Source organism: Mya arenaria, chromosome 4, assembly GCF_026914265.1.
Source record: "Mya arenaria isolate MELC-2E11 chromosome 4, ASM2691426v1".
Lineage (NCBI taxonomy): Eukaryota > Metazoa > Mollusca > Bivalvia > Myida > Myidae > Mya > Mya arenaria.
Window position 1 is genome coordinate 23,395,610 of NC_069125.1, and position 19,613 is coordinate 23,415,222.

The 19,613-nt window shown below is 35.0% G+C and overlaps 1 protein-coding gene across 1 annotated transcript; it reads left to right on the top strand.

Moving 5' to 3' along the window:
• The first annotated feature begins 7,207 nt into the window (after positions 1 to 7,207).
• On the top strand, positions 7,208 to 19,378 carry LOC128232994 (ras-related and estrogen-regulated growth inhibitor-like). The gene is made up of 5 exons (XM_052946839.1): positions 7,208 to 7,488; positions 8,406 to 9,418; positions 13,949 to 14,005; positions 16,616 to 16,689; positions 18,547 to 19,378. Exons 2-5 carry the CDS (start codon positions 9,322 to 9,324, stop codon positions 18,967 to 18,969), a joined length of 651 nt encoding a protein of 216 aa, XP_052802799.1. The 5' UTR covers positions 7,208 to 7,488; positions 8,406 to 9,321; the 3' UTR covers positions 18,970 to 19,378.
• Positions 19,379 to 19,613: the final 235 nt, after the last annotated feature.

Sequence of the window (19,613 nt, forward strand, 5' to 3'; positions counted from 1 at the left end):
TGAAAGATCAATGTAATACTAAGGTATTTATGTTTGTTTTGCAAAATCAGTGTGGTAATAAGGCGGTTAATGTTGATACATGTTTTCAGCTCCCATCCAAGAGGTTATGGGCTGGATTCCCAGCAGGGATACTTTCTAAACGCCTCTTAAAATGGACCCCAGTGCTGGTTCTACTGCAGGAATCCTTATTGTCACTATCGAACTCAAATAAATTTGTTTAAACTAACTCTGCTTCATTTTTAGTTGAACGGAGTGACGTATGAAAGAGCAGTTCATAAAGGTCGACGGACTATTTGACATTTTATACATAATTTAAATCTTGGTACATTGTACATTAATAAAATATTATCTGCGTTGTCTTATATAAATGCATTATTTCATACATTTACCCTGAGAAGTTAATCTCACTCATCTTCAATTACATTTCATTAACGACTTACAAAATAGACGCATGCTTTTATTTAATGATTGACTGGTCTATAATTACCTAAACCAGTAAAGAGTACTTCTGTTCGAGCATGCAAATGTCAAGTGTCAGCTTCATAAATTCTCATTATCTTGCGTAATGTGTTTAAGAGTATAACAATTGTGAAACAGGTGCTTGCTCTGTAATGGTGTAATAATAGGTAATTGCTTGTTTATTTTCAATTTCGCAGAAAACAACCTCAACAACTTTTATTAATTGGCATTGACAGTAATGAAGACAGTAGCCAGAACTGCCAGTTAATGAGTGACGCCACAGTACTTTTACCAGTTGAACAGCTTATCAAATCGCCAAAAAGTAAAACGGGGCAACATAAATTGTTTCATAACTTCAGAGACGTTTTGAGTTGAATGATGAATAAAGCAATTGCACTAAGTGTTTGACTCGTTTTCATTACGAAAAAGTGTTTATTTCCTTTACCTTTACAAAAGTCCGACAAGCCGTTTTGAATATCTAAAACCGTGCAGTGATTATATGTAATATGATGTTCTTGAATTTGATGGATTGTTTTGTACTCGCGGGAACATCATTCTAATGAGAAATACACAGACTCATGATGTGAAGTATGACATGTTATCAATTGGACACGTTTCCAAGCCGTTCTTGCAGATAACTACAAACCATCTGAGAGGTGTGGTGAAACAATTCTAAATAATTATAGAATATGTTAAGTCATTGCTGATGATTTGAGATATGCTTACTGCCTCGTATTTAATAAAGTATTAATACAAATAAATTGTCCAGATGCATTACTAAACCATTTACCAAATATATATATATATATATATATATATATATATATATATATATATATATATATATATATATATATATATATATATATATATATATATATATATATATATACATGAACATTCGCTTTTAAATCAGAGAGTTCATACTGACAATTACAAAGAGATATGATTATGTTTTCATTTCCACATCCCATTTTTCTGTGCTTCTATCTCAACATCTGATACTGGGTTAAATTTTCTTTTTTGTTCCATTTGTACTTTCCTCCAATTAAGAAAGTACCTCGTGTCTGTGGAATTTGTACTTTCCTCCAATTAAGAAAGTACCTCGTGTCTGTGGAATTTGTACTTTCCTCCAATTAAGAAAGTACCTCGTGTCTGTGGAATTTGTACTTTCCTCCAATTAAGAAATTACCTCGTGTCTGTGGAATTTGTACTTTCCTCCAATTAAGAAAGTACCTCGTGTCTGTGGAATTTGTACTTTCCTCCAATTAAGAAAGTACCTCGTGTCTGTGGAATTTGTACTTTCCTCCAATTAAGAAAGTACCTCGTGTCTGTGGAATTTGTACTTTCCTCCAATTAAGAAATTACCTCGTGTCTGTGGAATTTGTACTTTCCGCCAATTAAGAAAGTACCTCGTGTCTGTGGAATTTGTACTTTCCTCCAATTAAGAAATTACCTCGTGTCTGTGGAATTTGTACTTTCCTCCAATTAAGAAAGTACCTCGTGTCTGTGGAATTTGTACTTTCCTCCAATTAAGAAAGTACCTCGTGTCTGTGGAATGCCTTTTCCGAACATATTAAACGTTAACTTTGATTTAGTGTATATTCGTCTTATCCGATAAGCGTTGTAAGTATGAATAAGTGATAAGTATCATTCATGATATTGAAATTATTAATGTTTACAATAACGAATTTAAGTCCAGGTGATGTAAATTATACGGCTGCAATCAACTTGCTACCAACTCGTGGAAACTTCTTTAGAACTAAAGTTGATCACATTAATCAATATATAATACTTCTTTGATATATTGCTGTTTGGTTTACATACGATGTCACTTCTCTGCCTCACACTTAAATGTTATAACCACAAGTTAATTAAAGACGAAGCATGGACGGCGAAGGACTATTCTGTCTTGGCATAAACCGGTCTCAACTGAAAATTCAGGGTATTAAAACGGTTTTCCAGGACTCAAACTAACGCTAATTTAAATACATTGTGAACCTAAGAAACACGATCAACTTAAATAAAGGAATAATAAGAAAATATTAAAGTAAAACTAAACAACAGCAACAGCAGCAACAGCAACAAAAACAACACCAACAACACCAACAACACCAACAGCAATGAAAACAACAACAATAACAACAACAATAATAACACAAACAATAACAACAACAACAACAACAATGAATACAACAGCAACATCAACTTGAACGTTGCCCACCGACATACAAAACATGGGAAATGCCTACAGCAATTTTTTCGCAGACGTCTCGTGGCATATATATACATATTAATGTGACTAATAATATATCCAAAGGCTAAAATGTTACACATAAGAATTTGTTTTCATATGATTAAAATTAACACAAAGCAGAAATACTATAACTAAGTGCTTTCGAGTAGTTTTCGAAATCAGTTTACATTTTTTTTTGCAATCCTGAAGGTAATACTGTTGAAAATGAGATTCGGGGAAAATTCAAGTTTTCAAAAGTCAAGATATAAATCAAGACATAAATCAGTGTAAAATGTATCTCAAGAAGTATTATCACTAAGTATTAACTAAATGGTCTTCGAGACAAATGTTTGAATGTGTCATATTGCCTGAGCAGGTGAGTCTACCATTTACCATGAAACAGACAAACCGTTGTTTAACTGAAATGATTGATTGATCTATGTTTACCTAAACAATTAAGCATACTTCTATTCAATACTCGTACACACAAATGTCAGGTATAACGTACATCGATATTCATCATCCACTGCTGTGATGCAATGTTTTTGCCGGCTATCTATTAGTTTTAGTTTAAACTTTATTTATTTTACAACGATTGTGAAGTAAGTTTCATTAATTTATGCAAAGTCTCTCTGGTAGCCTAAGAGTGTGGTCTTGTGTTGTGTCGGAAACCGGAGAAACCGGAGTAAACCCAATTGTCCGACTTGGTGACTGGGTTATCAATTATTTCATTTATTAATTAATTGAATTTTTTTTTTGCTTAATATAGATAAATAGTTGCATATTAGGCACTAAGTACTTGAATATACTGATGAACGTCCATTACCTATTGATTTTGAATCATAAAAAAACCCTGTTATTATTTGAATTAAAATCAATGAGTTCTATACTCTGAGCCCCCGTGAATGACACAACCGTAGTGTTGCCACCGTGCGCAATACAATACAATACGTAGGTCGAATTGATAAACAAGTGTTACAATGCCTTAAAATGCACCTTTATGGTTTATTTGTTTTGGCCGTGTTTCGATTAATCAATACAATTTGAATAAATATTGCTACTCGCTGTTATAAGTAATGGTGTTTTACATTTCAGAAAATTACTTGTACAACTGTTCCATTTTGATACAGGGATCGAAAAGGTAATTAGATCTTGACTTTTTTAAACGTCCAATCAGTTTTATTTACGATGAAAGCCCTTGCAAAATCCTCGATATGATATTAGATGATACTTATTATGCACTTCAACGAGAAATGCACACATGCATAGGAGTTTGAACTATGATCATTTCGACATGGTCCCATGCCATTATAGCAGAAAACCACAAACCATCTGAGAGGTGTGGTGTAGCTATTATAACTAATTATTTGAAATATGTTAACTCAATATATGATTCTGACTAATCTCCTCATATTACTGATTTGTTCAAACGGTGGTTAAGGGTGGTTTCTTGTATGCTTACTTCTTTGTCTTTGATATAGACGTTATTTAAATTAGATATTTCTGCTCCTAATCCAATTATCAACTAGCACGGCAGTTTAAAAAAGTTTTCTCCTTCCAAAATGAAATGTATTGACAAAACTTTTCAATGGCAATACTGATAATTGCACAAAGTTAACATTCTTTTGCTGCGATATAGTGTGTGTTTGTTAAAGCGCAACAGTTCATGTCAAAACATATGCATTTGGTCAAGCACTTCACGAATTGTTCGCTCATAAGTATTGTCCTTGATTGTCTAAGAATAGTTTGGAAGAGATGCCCCTGTGGGTTTGTTCGTTTCTCAGTGAGTGTTCCAGGATCTAAATATGGAAAGGGTCGAAAATGGGAGTGTATTTAAGCAACACTCCCAAAAAATGTGAACTATCATAGTTTATCGTACGAGCACGACCCGAAATCTCCGAATCATTGTGTACGAACTTAAGATAACGTAGGAAGATATCTGCGACATTTGTACACGCTTACGTTTAAACACTTCGTAGTAAGATACTCTTTTAAAGGAATATTTAAAGGATGAAATATGTATCAAGTAAGTTAAGGTGTGTATAATAAAAAAAATATCAATCAACTTTGATAAAAAAGGTTTATAAATAGAGTGTTCAGTAACCTAAGTCGACCATGGTTTCTACGAAACCGATTGACCTATTTCAATAGCTGTTTCCGGTGTCACATTGGAATCAATGCTGACACATTTTGATAATAGTAATATGTAAATTTGGTGATGGGTTGCTTGACTACTATGACCCTAAAATGGATCATTCGGATGTATCTTTTGCCATTTTTTTTAAATTTACATACAAAAATTACTTGGATAATCTAACCGGGTGCGTTCCCTGTATCCACTAGCGTCTCTTGTCTGAAATTTTACTTTGAAATAAAGATGTTATATCACACATTAATGGTATGTTTCTTTGCGAAGTAAATATACGATTTAATTTTCTTGAACTAGTTCAATTCTTGAACTTGAAGTTTTAGTTGACGTTCAATCCATCTTGCACTGACTGATTCGTGTGTGAGTTGACCCTCTACTCCCTAATCGAACAAATTGACCTGTGAATTTAATTTAATACATACTTTAAAAAAGCATAATGATTAGGTTTGTGCTTAAGCTAAACTCTTCTTCTTCTTCTCATGAGTATTCAAATATAATAGGGTCGAATTGGAAGCAAAGAAAGATTTATGATAAGTCGTTAATCTATCACTATTAGACATTACTATATCCAGAATTGCAAAAGAAATAATTAATTAAGGCGTTCCAAACTAAACACAAACACAATCGAAAAAAAATCAAAGGGAATAAGGCGCACCTGCCCTGTCTTTCAATGATGCAAACATGCAGTTCAATGTGCAACACAAGGCTAATTACTTCTGTCTTAACATTGGATATTGGCGAGCCTTTTTTCCATGTCGACTTGAATTGTTCAGCATGTGATGATACTGCTGCTTGCCTTCTGATCCGTTTAAAATAGTTAGTATAGTTATACAGCTACGAATTTGCCTAATGCACAAAGGCCAAGAGACACTCAACAAGACACACAATGCAACACATGCCGATGTATAGAGAGAGCGTTTTTGTTTGTTTGTTTGTTAAAAGATTGTTCGAAGTTTTAAATTTGTGAGAGTTTCTTTTTCGATTCGTTCAAGTTGAAAAGGAATGATTTCCACTCATCAAAATCAATGCAGAGGTTCTTTTAAAGTGTTTAATGGTAATTGAATATATACTTAGAAGTACATTTATTGTACGGTATGATCGAATGAAATATTAATGCATTAAGATAAGACGATTTATACAAAATATCGCTTTTATTTTTAATAATGTTTTCTTTATTTGTTCCCAGTTTTAGTACAATGATGCTTTTTATTATGAAACTCTATGATCACACAGTTTTAAATCTTTTATCTTATAAGGCAGACTGTGTGCGATGCTCATAGTCTCTAACAATGACTGCATCGTATCTTTGAATTTATTTTGCATTACGTGCTCTAAATTGTATTCCTTCGTCTGCAGATAGAGTTGGGATCTCAAATCATTGAGTACTTTACCCATAAGTTTACTATTATTTGTTTTATTATTAAGATTCCTCAAGTTAATGCATAATTTGATAAGATTTACCTTTTACGTTTTTTCTTCATTTAGGATTGTTGGGATAAAAGTGAGGTTTGTGCACGTAAACTGGTTTACCCCCCCCCCCCCTTCCCCAGTAAATTTACATTTTACTGACCGTTCCAAGGCGTTACCTAACAATCTTTGATAAACATACCTAGTTATATTTATATATTTTGTGCTGTTCTTCCATGTTTCTTGTTTGTGATTTTTTGTTTTTGTGTCCATGTCTTTGGCGTTTACCAAGTGCCATTAAACCGGGTTTATGTTTAAACTTTTTGCTACTGAGCTTGTTTCTGTAGTTTTTCACATAAGTATTAATTATTTAATAGCAAAATATCGTGTTGGTGGGTCCGAGTAACTTTAAAAAAATACACACTCGCTTTACAAGAATTGTGTATTAAACATAGTAGAACTACTGAACAAAGAGTAGAAAAGGGAGTTTAAATTGTCAGAAATAAGGATATAACCTTTGTTAGTTTTGTTTTTCTTCTTATTTGCAGTTTAAACCGGTTTAATATGTGTCAACCTCACTCATAATTTCCAATGAAATTTATATGTCATAATATTTCAACATAGTCTTATGCAGAACAAATAATAATTGCGTTTCATTTTCACATTCTCACAATATAAAAATTGCGAAAAATCAAACAGATTAATTGGTCTGGTCGACATTCCCTTGAAACTAATATCTGATTGAACGAATTCTCTGGCGAATGCGCAAGACTTTGACAACTCCTAAGTTGCATTCCGGCTTTTGCAAATAAATTTTATTGGTTTAGAATGTAAAAATTGCTACGTCTGGCAAGTCATTCACTTCAACTGCGCACACAAACGATGTATTTTGCACGGTTGTAAAACTGTTTGGCTGTTATGAGCTCATTCCTATTGTTTAAACACACCAAAAAGTATCTAGCGACGTGTGTTTAATGTTCAGCCTTGTTGTTTCCGACTACATTCCTAAATATCTGGATTAGAGATTTAAAATGTTTTGTTAATATATTGAATTTAAGACATCGATGGCCATACCGTTGTCCTTGAAATGCGTACAGATAACGCTCGGTAGTAAATGCCACCACCAACGGAGGACATTTTTGTATCAGCATGGATATTTCAGATTAAGGAAGTGTTAGTGTGTTTTAGGAAAGAGATATCAGTGATTAATCGTCTAAAGTCAATACATGCTTACCTTGTAAGTGGTCTGCGTTCATTCTTTGTTTTAAATTTGATTTGATAAAGTTTAATAAGGGCAGACAAAAAAATTAGAAGCAGATGTGCTAATTCAAATTTCGTTGTCGCTTTTCTTTAAATATCAATATTAACAAAACGTGCCCTCTGCTCAATGTAAGTTACATGACAGAAATTGTATCACAATAAAACCATTTGCCAAATGATAATGGTTTTATCCGTACTATATTTTCGATTTAAAATGTACGTTTTTCTTCCGTAAAACACAAGCCAACTTTATGTTACCTCGAATACAACCACTTGTGGTGAGGACACAACATATTCAGAAGCTGCTAACAATTAATTTTATGGGAATTTCAACGGTGCAGGCGGTTCATAATCAACCTGTAAAGAGCGGTTTTATCTGCAATATATGCTTTACTGATTTCAATTTGCCGCTTCCCTTGATGCTATGCTACCATAAAAGTGCCCCCAACTTCAATATTCAAATGTATATAGATATAGATGGCATATTGAAAGCGAAGTGAATTAATTGACCTCCTTTTACATGGTATAGTGTTTTGCAAAGTTTGTAATTTCTTAACGCAAATTATAAGCTGTCAAACCATGTAAGAAATTTGAGGAAATTTATTTTAAGTTGAACATTTGAAACTTGAGAAATGTTTGAGTGGATAAAAGTTTTCATCAAAACCTAAGATGTTTATACTTTTAAAGCTCTTAAATTAAACCCTTATATCGTTCTTTACATATATTAATGCAAAGTGCAAACACTCTTAACCAATTTTCATTTTCTAAATGCTAATGGCAAATGAAGTGAAGTTAATATCAATAAAGTAAAGCAGATACTTCCATCTGTCCAAAGTCCCCCCCCCCTCCCCGGATAAATCTTAGTGAGGTTCAGTTTGGTATTTTTTTATGCAGGTACGTTCAAATAAATGGCTCAAGCAAGTAATAATAGGGACGAGGAGAGAAACCACACACTGATAAAGAACGAATACAATGAGACCAATGGACAAATAGCGATGCTTCAACAATGATGAATAGGATGAGTTGTTACTACAATGATTATGAAGAAAGCAGTGGTGGCAAAGCGCATAATATACGTGGATTTAATATAACTGATAGCGATTTTTGAACAGCTATAGAGAAGAGAACACCTGGGATGAAAGCAAGCGGGTTCAAAAGAGGATCTTTATTCATCAATGCACTGGATCGCTGACGGAAGTTTATGTATGAGTTGATCGAAGTTGAATCACCGCGTATAAATCTTGTGAAAACCCTATCTGTTGATTTAACACACAAAGAAATAGTTATAACATCTGAGGTGATTGTCTCCTGTTTAGTTGTTTGTTTCTGCAATTTGTTTGGGATTACATATGTCTTAGCCGATACTTCATATAAATTGACTTGGACGTAGACAGCGCCGCATTTCTTCATGGATTTAATGGTCGCTGTATTGAACTTTAAATTAATATAACATTATGCGCACATGAGATAAACCATACGAATATTAAGAGTTGCGTTGATTAGTGAAAGCAGATACAAACTAATGGAAGGAATGCGGATCTGATTCATATTGTGAATGTTTATTTTTTTATTCAATTAAAGTGAAAAAAAACAACACATCTGACGAACAGTTGTATGACAGTTCATTTTTATTTGTCGGATATGTTCCTGTTATACCATTATTTTGTTATAAGCATCTGTGAAATTGTATACGAAAGGCAATACTACTAATCTTGTCAAATCATAATTTGCAAATGCTACTGTTAAAACAGAGCTGTTAATATATTAAATTTACTAAACATAACAAAAGACACCTTTTGAGGAGTTCTAAATGAAAGAACAAACTGTTGCTATGACATCAAATGGCAAGAACAAGTCGGTGGAATCCAAAATTTGCATACTCGGGGCACCAGGCGTCGGGAAATCAGGTATTGAATTATTGTTTTTGATTGATCAACCTTTATACAAATGAACGGAGACCTTAAGTAGCAGGAACATTGCATAACAAAATTTAAAACATGTTTTTCTTGAAAACAAATACTGAAATCCCATTTCTGTAAATAAAAAGCTTAACGTTATTGAGTTATTGGGTTATTGAATTGGTAAGGCTTTTATCCGGGTATTAACATAATACCTCGTAAACACTCTACGTAATAATCACATAACAGCATTAGATAGGTTTTAAAAAGAACCTTAGTACAAAACAAACCAGGTAGAGCTGTAATTACATATCTCCTCCTTTTTCAAAAGCAATGTAAATATCATATCCCTCATTAAAGTAAAAAAAATATATATTCAATAGTACAATGCTTTCATTATTTTTTTTGTGCATTCATGTTTTTGTATGAAATGTCTTACTCAGATAACAACTGGTGATTAATGTGTATCCTGTGAGCAGTCTTGTTCGTGTTTAATGCAAGTATACTGTCATGTTTTTGTTTAATGCAAGTACGCTGTACTGTATCATGTGAGCGGTCTTGTTTGTGTTTAATGCAAGTACGCTGTATTGTATCCTGTGAGTGGTCATGTTTGTGTTTAATGCAAGTACGCTGTACTGTATCCTGTGAGCGGCCATGTTTGTGTTTAATGCAAGTACGCGTTACTGTATCCTGTGAGCGGCCATGTTTGTGTTTAATGCAAGTACGATGTATTGTATCCTGTGAGCGGTCATGTTTGTGTTTAATGCAAGTACGCTGTACTGTATCCTGTGAGCGGTCTTGTTTGTGAGTAATGCAAGTACGTTGTACTGTATCCTGTGAGCGGCCTTGTTTGTGTTTAATGCAAGTACGCTGTACTGTATCCTGTGAGCGGCCATGTTTGTGTTTAATGCAAGTACGCTGTACTGTATCCTGTGAGCGGTCATGTTTGTGTTTAATGCAAGTACGTTGTACTGTATCCTGTGAGCGGCCATGTTTGTGTTTAATGCAAGTACGCTGTATTGTATCCTGTGAGCGGTCTTGTTTGTGTTTAATGCAAGTACGCTGTACTGTATCCTGTGAGCAGTCTTGTTTGTGTTTAATGCAAGTACGCCGTACTGTATCCTGTGAGCAGTCCTGTTTGTGTTTAATGCAAGTACGCTGTACTGTATCCTGTGAGCGGCCATGTTTGTGTTTAATGCAAGTACGCTGTACTGTATCCTGTGAGCGGCCATGTTTGTGTTTAATGCAAGTACGCTGTACTGTATCCTGTGAGCGGCCATGTTTGTGTTTAATGCAAGTACGCTGTACTGTATTATGTGAGCGGTCTTGTTTGTGTTTAATGCAAGTACGCTGTACTGTATCCTGTGAGCAGTCCTGTTTGTGTTTAATGCAAGTACGCTGTACTGTATCCTGTGAGCGGCCATGTTTGTGTTTAATGCAAGTACGCTGTATTGTATCCTGTGAGCGGTCTTGTTTGTGTTTAATGCAAGTACGCTGTATTGTATCCTGTGAGCGGTCTTGTTTGCGTTTAATGCAAGTACGCCGTACTGTATCCTGTGAGCAGTCTTGTTTGTGTTTAATGCAAGTACGCTGTACTGTATCCTGTGAGCGGCCATGTTTGTGTCTAATGCCAGTACGCTGTACTGTATCCTGTGAGCGGTCTTGTTTGTGTCTAATGCAAGTACGCTGTACTGTATCCTGTTAGCGGTCATGTTTGTGCTTAATGCAAGTACGCTGTACTGTATCCTGTGAGCAGTCCTGTTTGTGTTTAATGCAAGTACGCTGTACTGTATCCTGTGAGCGCCATGTTTGTGTTTAATGAAAGTACGCTGTATTGTATCCTGCGAGCGGTCTTGTTTGTGTTTAATGCAAGTACGCTGTACTGTATCCTGTGAGCGGTCTTGTTTGTGTTTTATGCAAGTACGCTGTACTGTATCCTGTGAGCAGTCTTGTTTGTGTTTAATGCAAGTACGCTGTACTGTATCCTGTGAGCGGCCATGTTTGTGTCTAATGCCAGTACGCTGTACTGTATCCTGTGAGCGGTCTTGTTTGTGTCAAATGCAAGTACGCTGTACTGTATCCTGTTAGCGGTCATGTTTGTGCTTAATGCAAGTACGCTGTACTGTATCCTGTGAGCGGTCATGTTTGTGTTTAATGCCAGTACGCTGTATTGTATCCTGTGAGCGGCCATGTTTGTGTTTCATGCAAGTACGATTGTTTTTTGTTTAATGCCAGTACGCCGTACTGTATCCTGTGAGCAGTCTTGTTTGTGTTTAATGCAAGTACGCTGTACTGTATCCTGTGAGCGGTCCTGTTTGTGTTTAATGCAAGTACGCGGTACTGTATCCTGTGAGCGGTCATGTTTGTTTTTAATGCAAGTACGCTGTACTGTATCCTGTGAGCGGTCTTGTTTGTGTTTAATGCAAGTACGCTGTACTGTATCCTGTGAGCAGTCTTGTTTGTGTTTAATGCAAGTACGCTGTACTGTATCCTGTGAGCGGCCATGTTTGTGTTTAATGCAAGTACGCTGTACTGTATCCTGTGAGCGGCCATGTTTGTGTTTAATGCAAGTACGCTGTACTGTATCCTGTGAGCAGTCATATTTGTGTTTAATGCCAGTACGCTGTATTGTATCCTGTGAGCGGCCATGTTTGTGTTTAATGCAAGTACGCTTGTTTATGTTTAATGCCAGTACGCCGTACTGTATCCTGTGAGCGGCCATGTTTGTGTTTAATGCAAGTACGCCGTACTGTATCCTGTGAGCGGTCCTGTTTGTGTTTAATGCAAGTACGCTGTACTGTATCCTGTGAGCGGTCATGTTTGTGTTTAATGCAAGTACGCTGTACTGTATTCCTGTGAGCGGCCATGTTTGTGTTTAATGCAAGTACGCTGTATTGTATCCTGTGAGCAGTCCTGTTTGTGTTTAATGCAAGTACGCTGTACTGTATCCTGTGAGCAGTCTTGTTTGTGTTTACTGCAAGTACGCTGTACTGTATCCTGTGAGCGGCCATGTGTGTGTCTAATGCCAGTACGCTGTACTGTATCCTGTGAGCAGTCTTGTTTGTGTTTAATGCAAGTACGCTGTACTGTATCCTGTTAGCGGTCATGTTTGTGCTTAATGCAAGTACGCTGTACTGTATCCTGTGAGCGGTCATGTTTGTTTTTAATGCAAGTACGCTGTACTGTATCCTGTGAGCAGTCTTTTTTGTGTTTAATGCAAGGACGCTGTACTGTATCCTGTGAGCAGTCTTGTTTGTGTTTAATGCAAGTACGCCGTACTGTATCCTGTGAGCGGCCATGTTTGTGTTTAATGCAAGTACGCTGTATTGTATCCTGTGAGCGGTCATGTTTGTGTTAAATGCAAGTACGCTGTACTGTATCCTGTGAGCGGCCATGTTTGTGTTTAATGCAAGTACGCTGTATTGTATCCTGTGAGCGGTCATGTTTGTGTTTAATGCAAGTACGCTGTACTGTATCCTGTGAGCAGTCTTGTTTGTGTTTAATGCAAGGACGCTGTACTGCATCCTGTGAGCAGTCTTGTTTGTGTTTAATGCAAGTACGCTGAACTGTATCCTGTGAGCGGCCATGTTTGTGTTTAATGCAAGTACGCTGTATTGTATCCTGTGAGCGGTCATGTTTGTGTTTAATGCAAGAACGCTGTAATGTATCCTGTGAGCAGTCTTGTTTGTGTTTAATGCAAGTACGCTGTACTGTATCCTGTGAGCGGTCTTGTCTGTGTTTAATGCAAGTACGCTGCACTGTATCATGTGAGCAGTCTTGTTTGTTGGTAATGCAAATTTGCTGTACTGTATCCCGTGAGCGGTCATGTTTGTGTTTAATGCAAGTACGCTGTACTATATCCTGTGAGCGGTCTTGTTTGTGTTTAATGCAAGTACGCTGTATTGTATCCTGTGAGCGGTCTTGTTTGTGTTTAATGCAAGTACGCTGTACTGTATCCTGTGAGCAGTCTTGTTTGTGTTTAATGCAAGAACGCTGTACTGTATCCTGTGAGCGGTCTTGTTTGTGTTTAATGCAAATTTGCTGTACTGTATCCTGTGAGCAGTCTTGTTTGTGTTTAATGCAAATTTGCTCTACTGTATCCTATGAGCAGTCTTGTTTGTAATTAATGTGAATGAATAAGAACTAATAAACTTTTTAGAAAAAACAACAACAGAGGGATACAGAATTAAGTCTGCTATACATAACACCAAAAGCTATGGAGAGGTTATTACTGTTGACTTAATTTTGAAATATCAGATAAACTCCTATTTCATTTAATTGTATTAAAACAATATGGACAATAATTTCCCTAACATGGAATGGAAGCTTCCAAGGAACACTGCATATTTTAAAATTGATATCGGAAAAATCCATTTTGTTGAAACAAATACAACGTGTAGTTTTTAAATTCATGGAAAAGTTTTGAAATTATATTGTTAAGCTCGAGCTTATACCATAACTCGCTCATGGTAATTATACATTCTAACATATTTTCATATGTACGCACTAAAATAACATAAATACATATTTTCTCTTCAGCTCTGGTTGTTCGGTTCCTGACCAGACGTTTTATTTGGGAGTATGATCCAACACTAGGTAAGAGCTTGGGTAATCAGCCTTCATGCGCCGGTGTTTGGACCGAGTGCACTTGTTTTTGGACTGGGTGCTCGGGTAATTAGCCTTGGTGGCTCTTGGATTCGTGACCCGAACATCTCCCCACGTCTCCTCATGATTGCTTTTGATCATCCTGATTCCATTATGTTACCTGTAAGGAAATCATGAGACCGCAATTATGTAATCAAGAATGAAAACAAGCCGCTGTTAACAGGTAACAGCCATTAGTCGTTTGTTAATTGAATTATATAGTAGAGCCCGCCCCCTCTCCCCCCAAAAAAAACAACAACAAAAAAACAACAACAACAAAACAACAAAAACAAACAAACAAAAACAACAACAACAACAACAACAGTTGCATGATATGTAAACATACAACTACGCTTGTATTCCCATTTTGCGTAGAAGATAAGTGACTTCATTTTCTTCAAATATTTTACATTTTCAAATCATTTGGAAGGAAAGATTAGCTAATATATGTCGCTTTTATTTTTAATAATGTTTTCTTTATTTGTACCCAGTTTTAGTACAATGATGCTTTTTATTATGAAACTCTATGATCACACAGTTTTAAACCTTGTTTTTATAAGGCAGACTGTGCGTGATGTTCATAGTTTCAAACAATGACTGCATCGTATCTTTGAATAGATTTTGCATTAGGTGCTCTGAATTGTATTCCTCCGTCTGCGGATGGAGTTGGAATCTCTAATCATAGAAGTACTTGGGGTTTACCTATAGGTTTATTATTATTTGTTTTATTATTAAGTTTCCTCAAGTTAATGCATACTTTGATAAGATTTACCTTTTACGTTTTTTCTTTATTTAGGATTGTTAAGTGAGGTTTGTGCACTTAAACTGGTTTAAACCCCCAGTAAATTTACATTTTACTGACCGTTCCAAGGCGGTACCTAACAATCCTTGATAAACATACCTAGTTTTTTTATATATAGTACGTATGCACTGTGCTGTTTGTGGAGTTTTGTGCTGTTCTTCCTTGTTTCTTGTTTGTGATGTTATGTTCTATGTCTTTGGCGTTGATCCAGTGCCATTAAATCGGGTTTATGTTTAAACTTTTTGCTACTGAGCTTGTGTAGCTTTTCGTATAAATATTGTTGTTTTTTTCAGCGTAGAATATCAAATATCTAACGGGGTTAAATACACTCCAATCTTACACTGAAAGAAACAAATTTTCATTTTATTTGATGATGGTATTTCATTTAACAAGATTCTTTATTAAAATGAAATAGTGCGGCATATCTAAGCTTCACGATATCATGCCGTAAATGGCGTCATTGTTTTTTCACTGCGTTCGTTTACGATAAATTACTCAAAGTTAAACTGGCTTTTATGTCAATATTTGATAAACTCACTCTTTCGATGAGTAAATTTATCATGTTAGAGTCCACCATTATCGTTCAATACACCACTGAAAAGCATTAAATAATTTTTCATTCATTTTAGACTTCTTAAATAAACCATCCAAAGCAATATCTTGGGTTGTTGCCCAGACTATGATAATTGATGTAATGGAATATTTTGTACGTTTGCTGATATAGATAAAAAGTTCAAGAGTTAACTACCTGTTAAGCCAGATATTCGCGTATGCACTCAAAACTATAATCATATACAGTAACTGAGTAAAAATGGGAAAACACCCTGATAGAACGTTGATCTTCACGGCAAAGATTGCGTCGCCAACGAAACGATATCTTGATTGGAAATTAACTCATCTTTAAACAGCCATCAAATTTTCCTGATATGTGCTTTTCCCCTCTCATAGCAGTATTCAAAACTTGCAATGAGAGTTATATTTTTCTGACTGACTGATGCGATTTTCGCTGTCTGGAAATTCATTTAAAGATGCTCTTATTATTAATTATCTTGAAGATATGTTAATAGTTTTTGCGTTTTGATGTACCAGCGATGGTATAATGTGTTATAAGAAATTTGTACATTCATGAAAAATGAGATTTATTATTTTTATTAAAGGGATAAAATATATTATACAAAGAGATGTATTATCAATATTTTCTATAATTTGTTTTTCGATCTATCAGACCCTTAAATTATATTTTCTCTTTCATGCATTCGGTATGTCCTACCGGACATAAAATCTTCTACAATAAGTAATCATATTGAATCATTTACTTTGTTACTCTGGACATATAATAAAATGTAAAATCGATGTAATAAATTGTGATTAAGTCGTAAACTAGGCATCTATCGCTTTAACACTCGGGAGTGAGCGTCTGGTACTAGGCTTATTGCGAAGTTAAACTGTTTGTTATTTCTAGTTCGTTAATATTTTTTTCTCCGAAGAAAGTATGTACCTGTCTGGTCCTAACCTCGGCTTCGTTGTCGTCTATATCATAGTCTTAAATCTATGTCAAAACGAAATTCCTGGGACATAACCCGAAAAGCAATCAAATTACTTACATTTGTATAATGAGACATTTTCACTTTTTATTAATGTCGATAAACATATAGTTTTAGTTATGGCCGGGGTTAAACTTTCTTTGGGGAGTTGCAAACGTAATCAAATGTGTGGCCATTAATCGATTTTATTTAAATTCAGCCTTCTCTCTTTTTCAGAATGTACATACAAACATAACACGACGATAGACGAAGAACCTGTTGTCATGGAGATCCTTGATACTGCAGGACAGGTAAACACATCTTTAAACAATGTTCAATGGTGATTTCTTATGCATCTTTTTAAATTTAAGTTCACTCGTATTGTTCATATTATACAAAGCAGTTTATGACTATTATACATCCAATAGAGAGTTTTGAACTCTCTAAAATATCTCTACAGTGCTTATTACATTGGCTTTGTTATAGACTGAGGACAGTCATATAGCTCGAGGCTGTCGGTCAAGTGCATATTAGGATAACCAGAGCATAGTCTGTTGATTAACCTAAACGATTTACGCTGTGTTTGTTGTCTGGAGATATTGCATGTCATTCTTTGAGTGTCTGAAGGCTTTCATTATTGTGCCGTAAACAAGATAGTCTGTTTACGAAGCATGCACTGAAGTCAGAAATCACGCTTTCTCATCCAAGGAAGAAAGAAGAAAAAACAACCCCTGCCGTGAATGGAAATATTGCCGTAGGCTATTTGTATTTAAAGAAAAGCTGCAAATGGAAGCATTTTCATTGCAGTCAATTAATTACATATAAAATGAAACAACCGAGGTATTGACAAAGAAAATATGTAGAGAGGATGTTGAATAAAGAAAATAATATGTTTTTATCACGTGAAATTTTATTATAATTTAAAATTTACCTAAACGATTTACTTAAGATCAAATATTGCATTCATATGAATTAATCTTACAACATTTAACTTCATGATACACATCGATGATGGGTATGGCAAAGATATGCTACTTGGCATTCATTTTCGCGAACATGCACGAGCCATTGATAGATCAGGGATTTTAATTACAGAAGGGGGTCTGCAAATTCAATTATAAAATACTCAAGGGTAAACTGGCTATGAATGAACACATTCGTGTTTCTTGTTCATCCGTTTACAGTGTCCCGGCCTTAACCATCGGTTAACGAACACTCAAGTGACGTTGAAATTGAACATAACAGATTATTTATTTCAAATAATTTTAGGTCTTATCTTTCAAAATTACACCAAGATATTCTACATGGTCGGCACAATTTGTTGGCATGTTAAATCTTATGAAATTTAACCTTTTTTGGTTGTTATGTTAAATGTATGTTCTTACCGCGTAAGAAAGTGAGTACTTCATACTTTACAGAGATGATTTGTAATAATCGGCAAAATAATTCAATATTCAGACTCAAATCCCGACACTCTACAATGATTCTGAGATTGATTTATTGCAAAATAGTACAGATAAAATGGCCTTGTTTAATGGAACTGAGAATGAAATATTTGTTCGCCTATTTTTTTGACATTTTAACACTTTTGTTATCTTTATATGCTTATAAATATTTATTTAATCTGTTTATTATCTTCATACGATAATTTCTAGCATTGATACATTTATAACATTAGCGATGTCCCTTTAAAGCTGCATTTTCACATATATACCATTTTTTACAACTTTTTTATTTTTTGTCTTGGAAAGAACAACTTTTTGCGTAAATATCTGCAAACCAATGATAACAGATTGCTGACAAAAGATCAAATTGCATATTTTCATATTACGTTTTCACAAAAATTGGCTCGTTCCAAGACAAAAATTAAAAATAGATGTCAAAACGTTCGATCTGTGGGAGTGCAGCTTTAAGCAAAGTATTTTATGAAACATATTTACTCAGTTACAAGTAACATCAGAACTGTTTTCTTGCTAGGAAGTGATTCTATTAGTTATCAGCGTTCATTAATGTCGACTTCAGTATAAAGTAAACTCAAACTCAATGTGTTTGTGTTAATAAGGGCCTAGAACTGAAATTCAAAGAAAACAGAACAAAAAAAAAATGTGCAACAATTTTTTTACATATCAGAGGAATTCTTTTCCAAAATAAAGTGCTTAATATTTCAGGAGTGGAGTATACACAGAGAGGGTCACGTCAGATGGGCGGATGGATTCGTTCTCGTATATGCCATCAACGACAGACACAGCTTTGAAGAAGTATCAAGTATCAAACAGTGTCTTGATGAAGTAAAAAAGACAAACGTACAGTGTGTACTTGTTGGTAACAAAATTGACTTACTTCACGAAGTACACGTTCCAACAAGTGAGGGTGAAAGGTTAGCGTCGGACTGGGCAAGCGCATTTTTCGAAACTTCCGCTTCCGATGGTGGGGAAGATATTCCCGAATTATTCCATGAACTTCATAGGGAAATTCGTCGCAGGAAAATGATAGAATGTAAACCCAGACGACGAAGTTCTGCGCATCAGATGCGACAGGTTTTCACGAAAATGTTTAAAACTCAAACAAATAAGGTGACAAGTCCTAGCTGAAAGATTTAACTTAGTTTCTCATCAAGCTATATTGTGATGACGTCAGTTAACGACAAATATGCTGGATGCCTATTAAAGATAAGGTATCAGCATGCAGGTCACAGCGTCAGATTGCTTGCATTTCTATAATGTTAACTGGAGAAACAGATAAGGCAGTTGTCATTTGTTACTAGAAAATGTTTCAAGGCATTTGTTCTCCTCTATGATCTTCATTACCAACGCAGACTCTTGACATCTGCTTGTGTTGTGCGTTTCCTTTAAATTAAACCAGAAATAAACGGATTTACTTTGAATAGCGCTTTATTACATGTTTACTTTTCGTTGTTACTGTTTAAATACTTATGTTATCATTGAACACATTGAATTTATCTAGATAATATTGCTTTCGACGCTTATAGCCTGGAAATGTTTTTTATCAAGAAGACATTAGCGACATTTAATACCCTTTACACCTGTTCCCAATGCTATTGTTTCCGTGCCGTGTAAGTTGCGTCTTAGAACTTTCGTGTTGTAATCTTAGGTTATCTCTAGTAAAAGCTTTGGCCTATTCATACATTTATAAATCTCTCTTGATCATAATTTAACAATCAACCCTTTTAATTGCAAAAGAAAGATACATTTGTTCATGTATTGTATGTTGGTAA

Excerpts from the sequence above, each read along its gene's own strand:
- LOC128232994 (XM_052946839.1), top strand. The coding sequence starts at position 9,322 with ATGAAAGAACAAACTGTTGCTATGACATCAAATGGCAAGAACAAGTCG. Across the intron at positions 9,419-13,948 it reads ACCAGGCGTCGGGAAATCAG|CTCTGGTTGTTCGGTTCCTG; the intron begins GTATTGAATTAT and ends TTTTCTCTTCAG. Across the intron at positions 16,690-18,546 it reads TCCTTGATACTGCAGGACAG|GAGTGGAGTATACACAGAGA; the intron begins GTAAACACATCT and ends TTAATATTTCAG.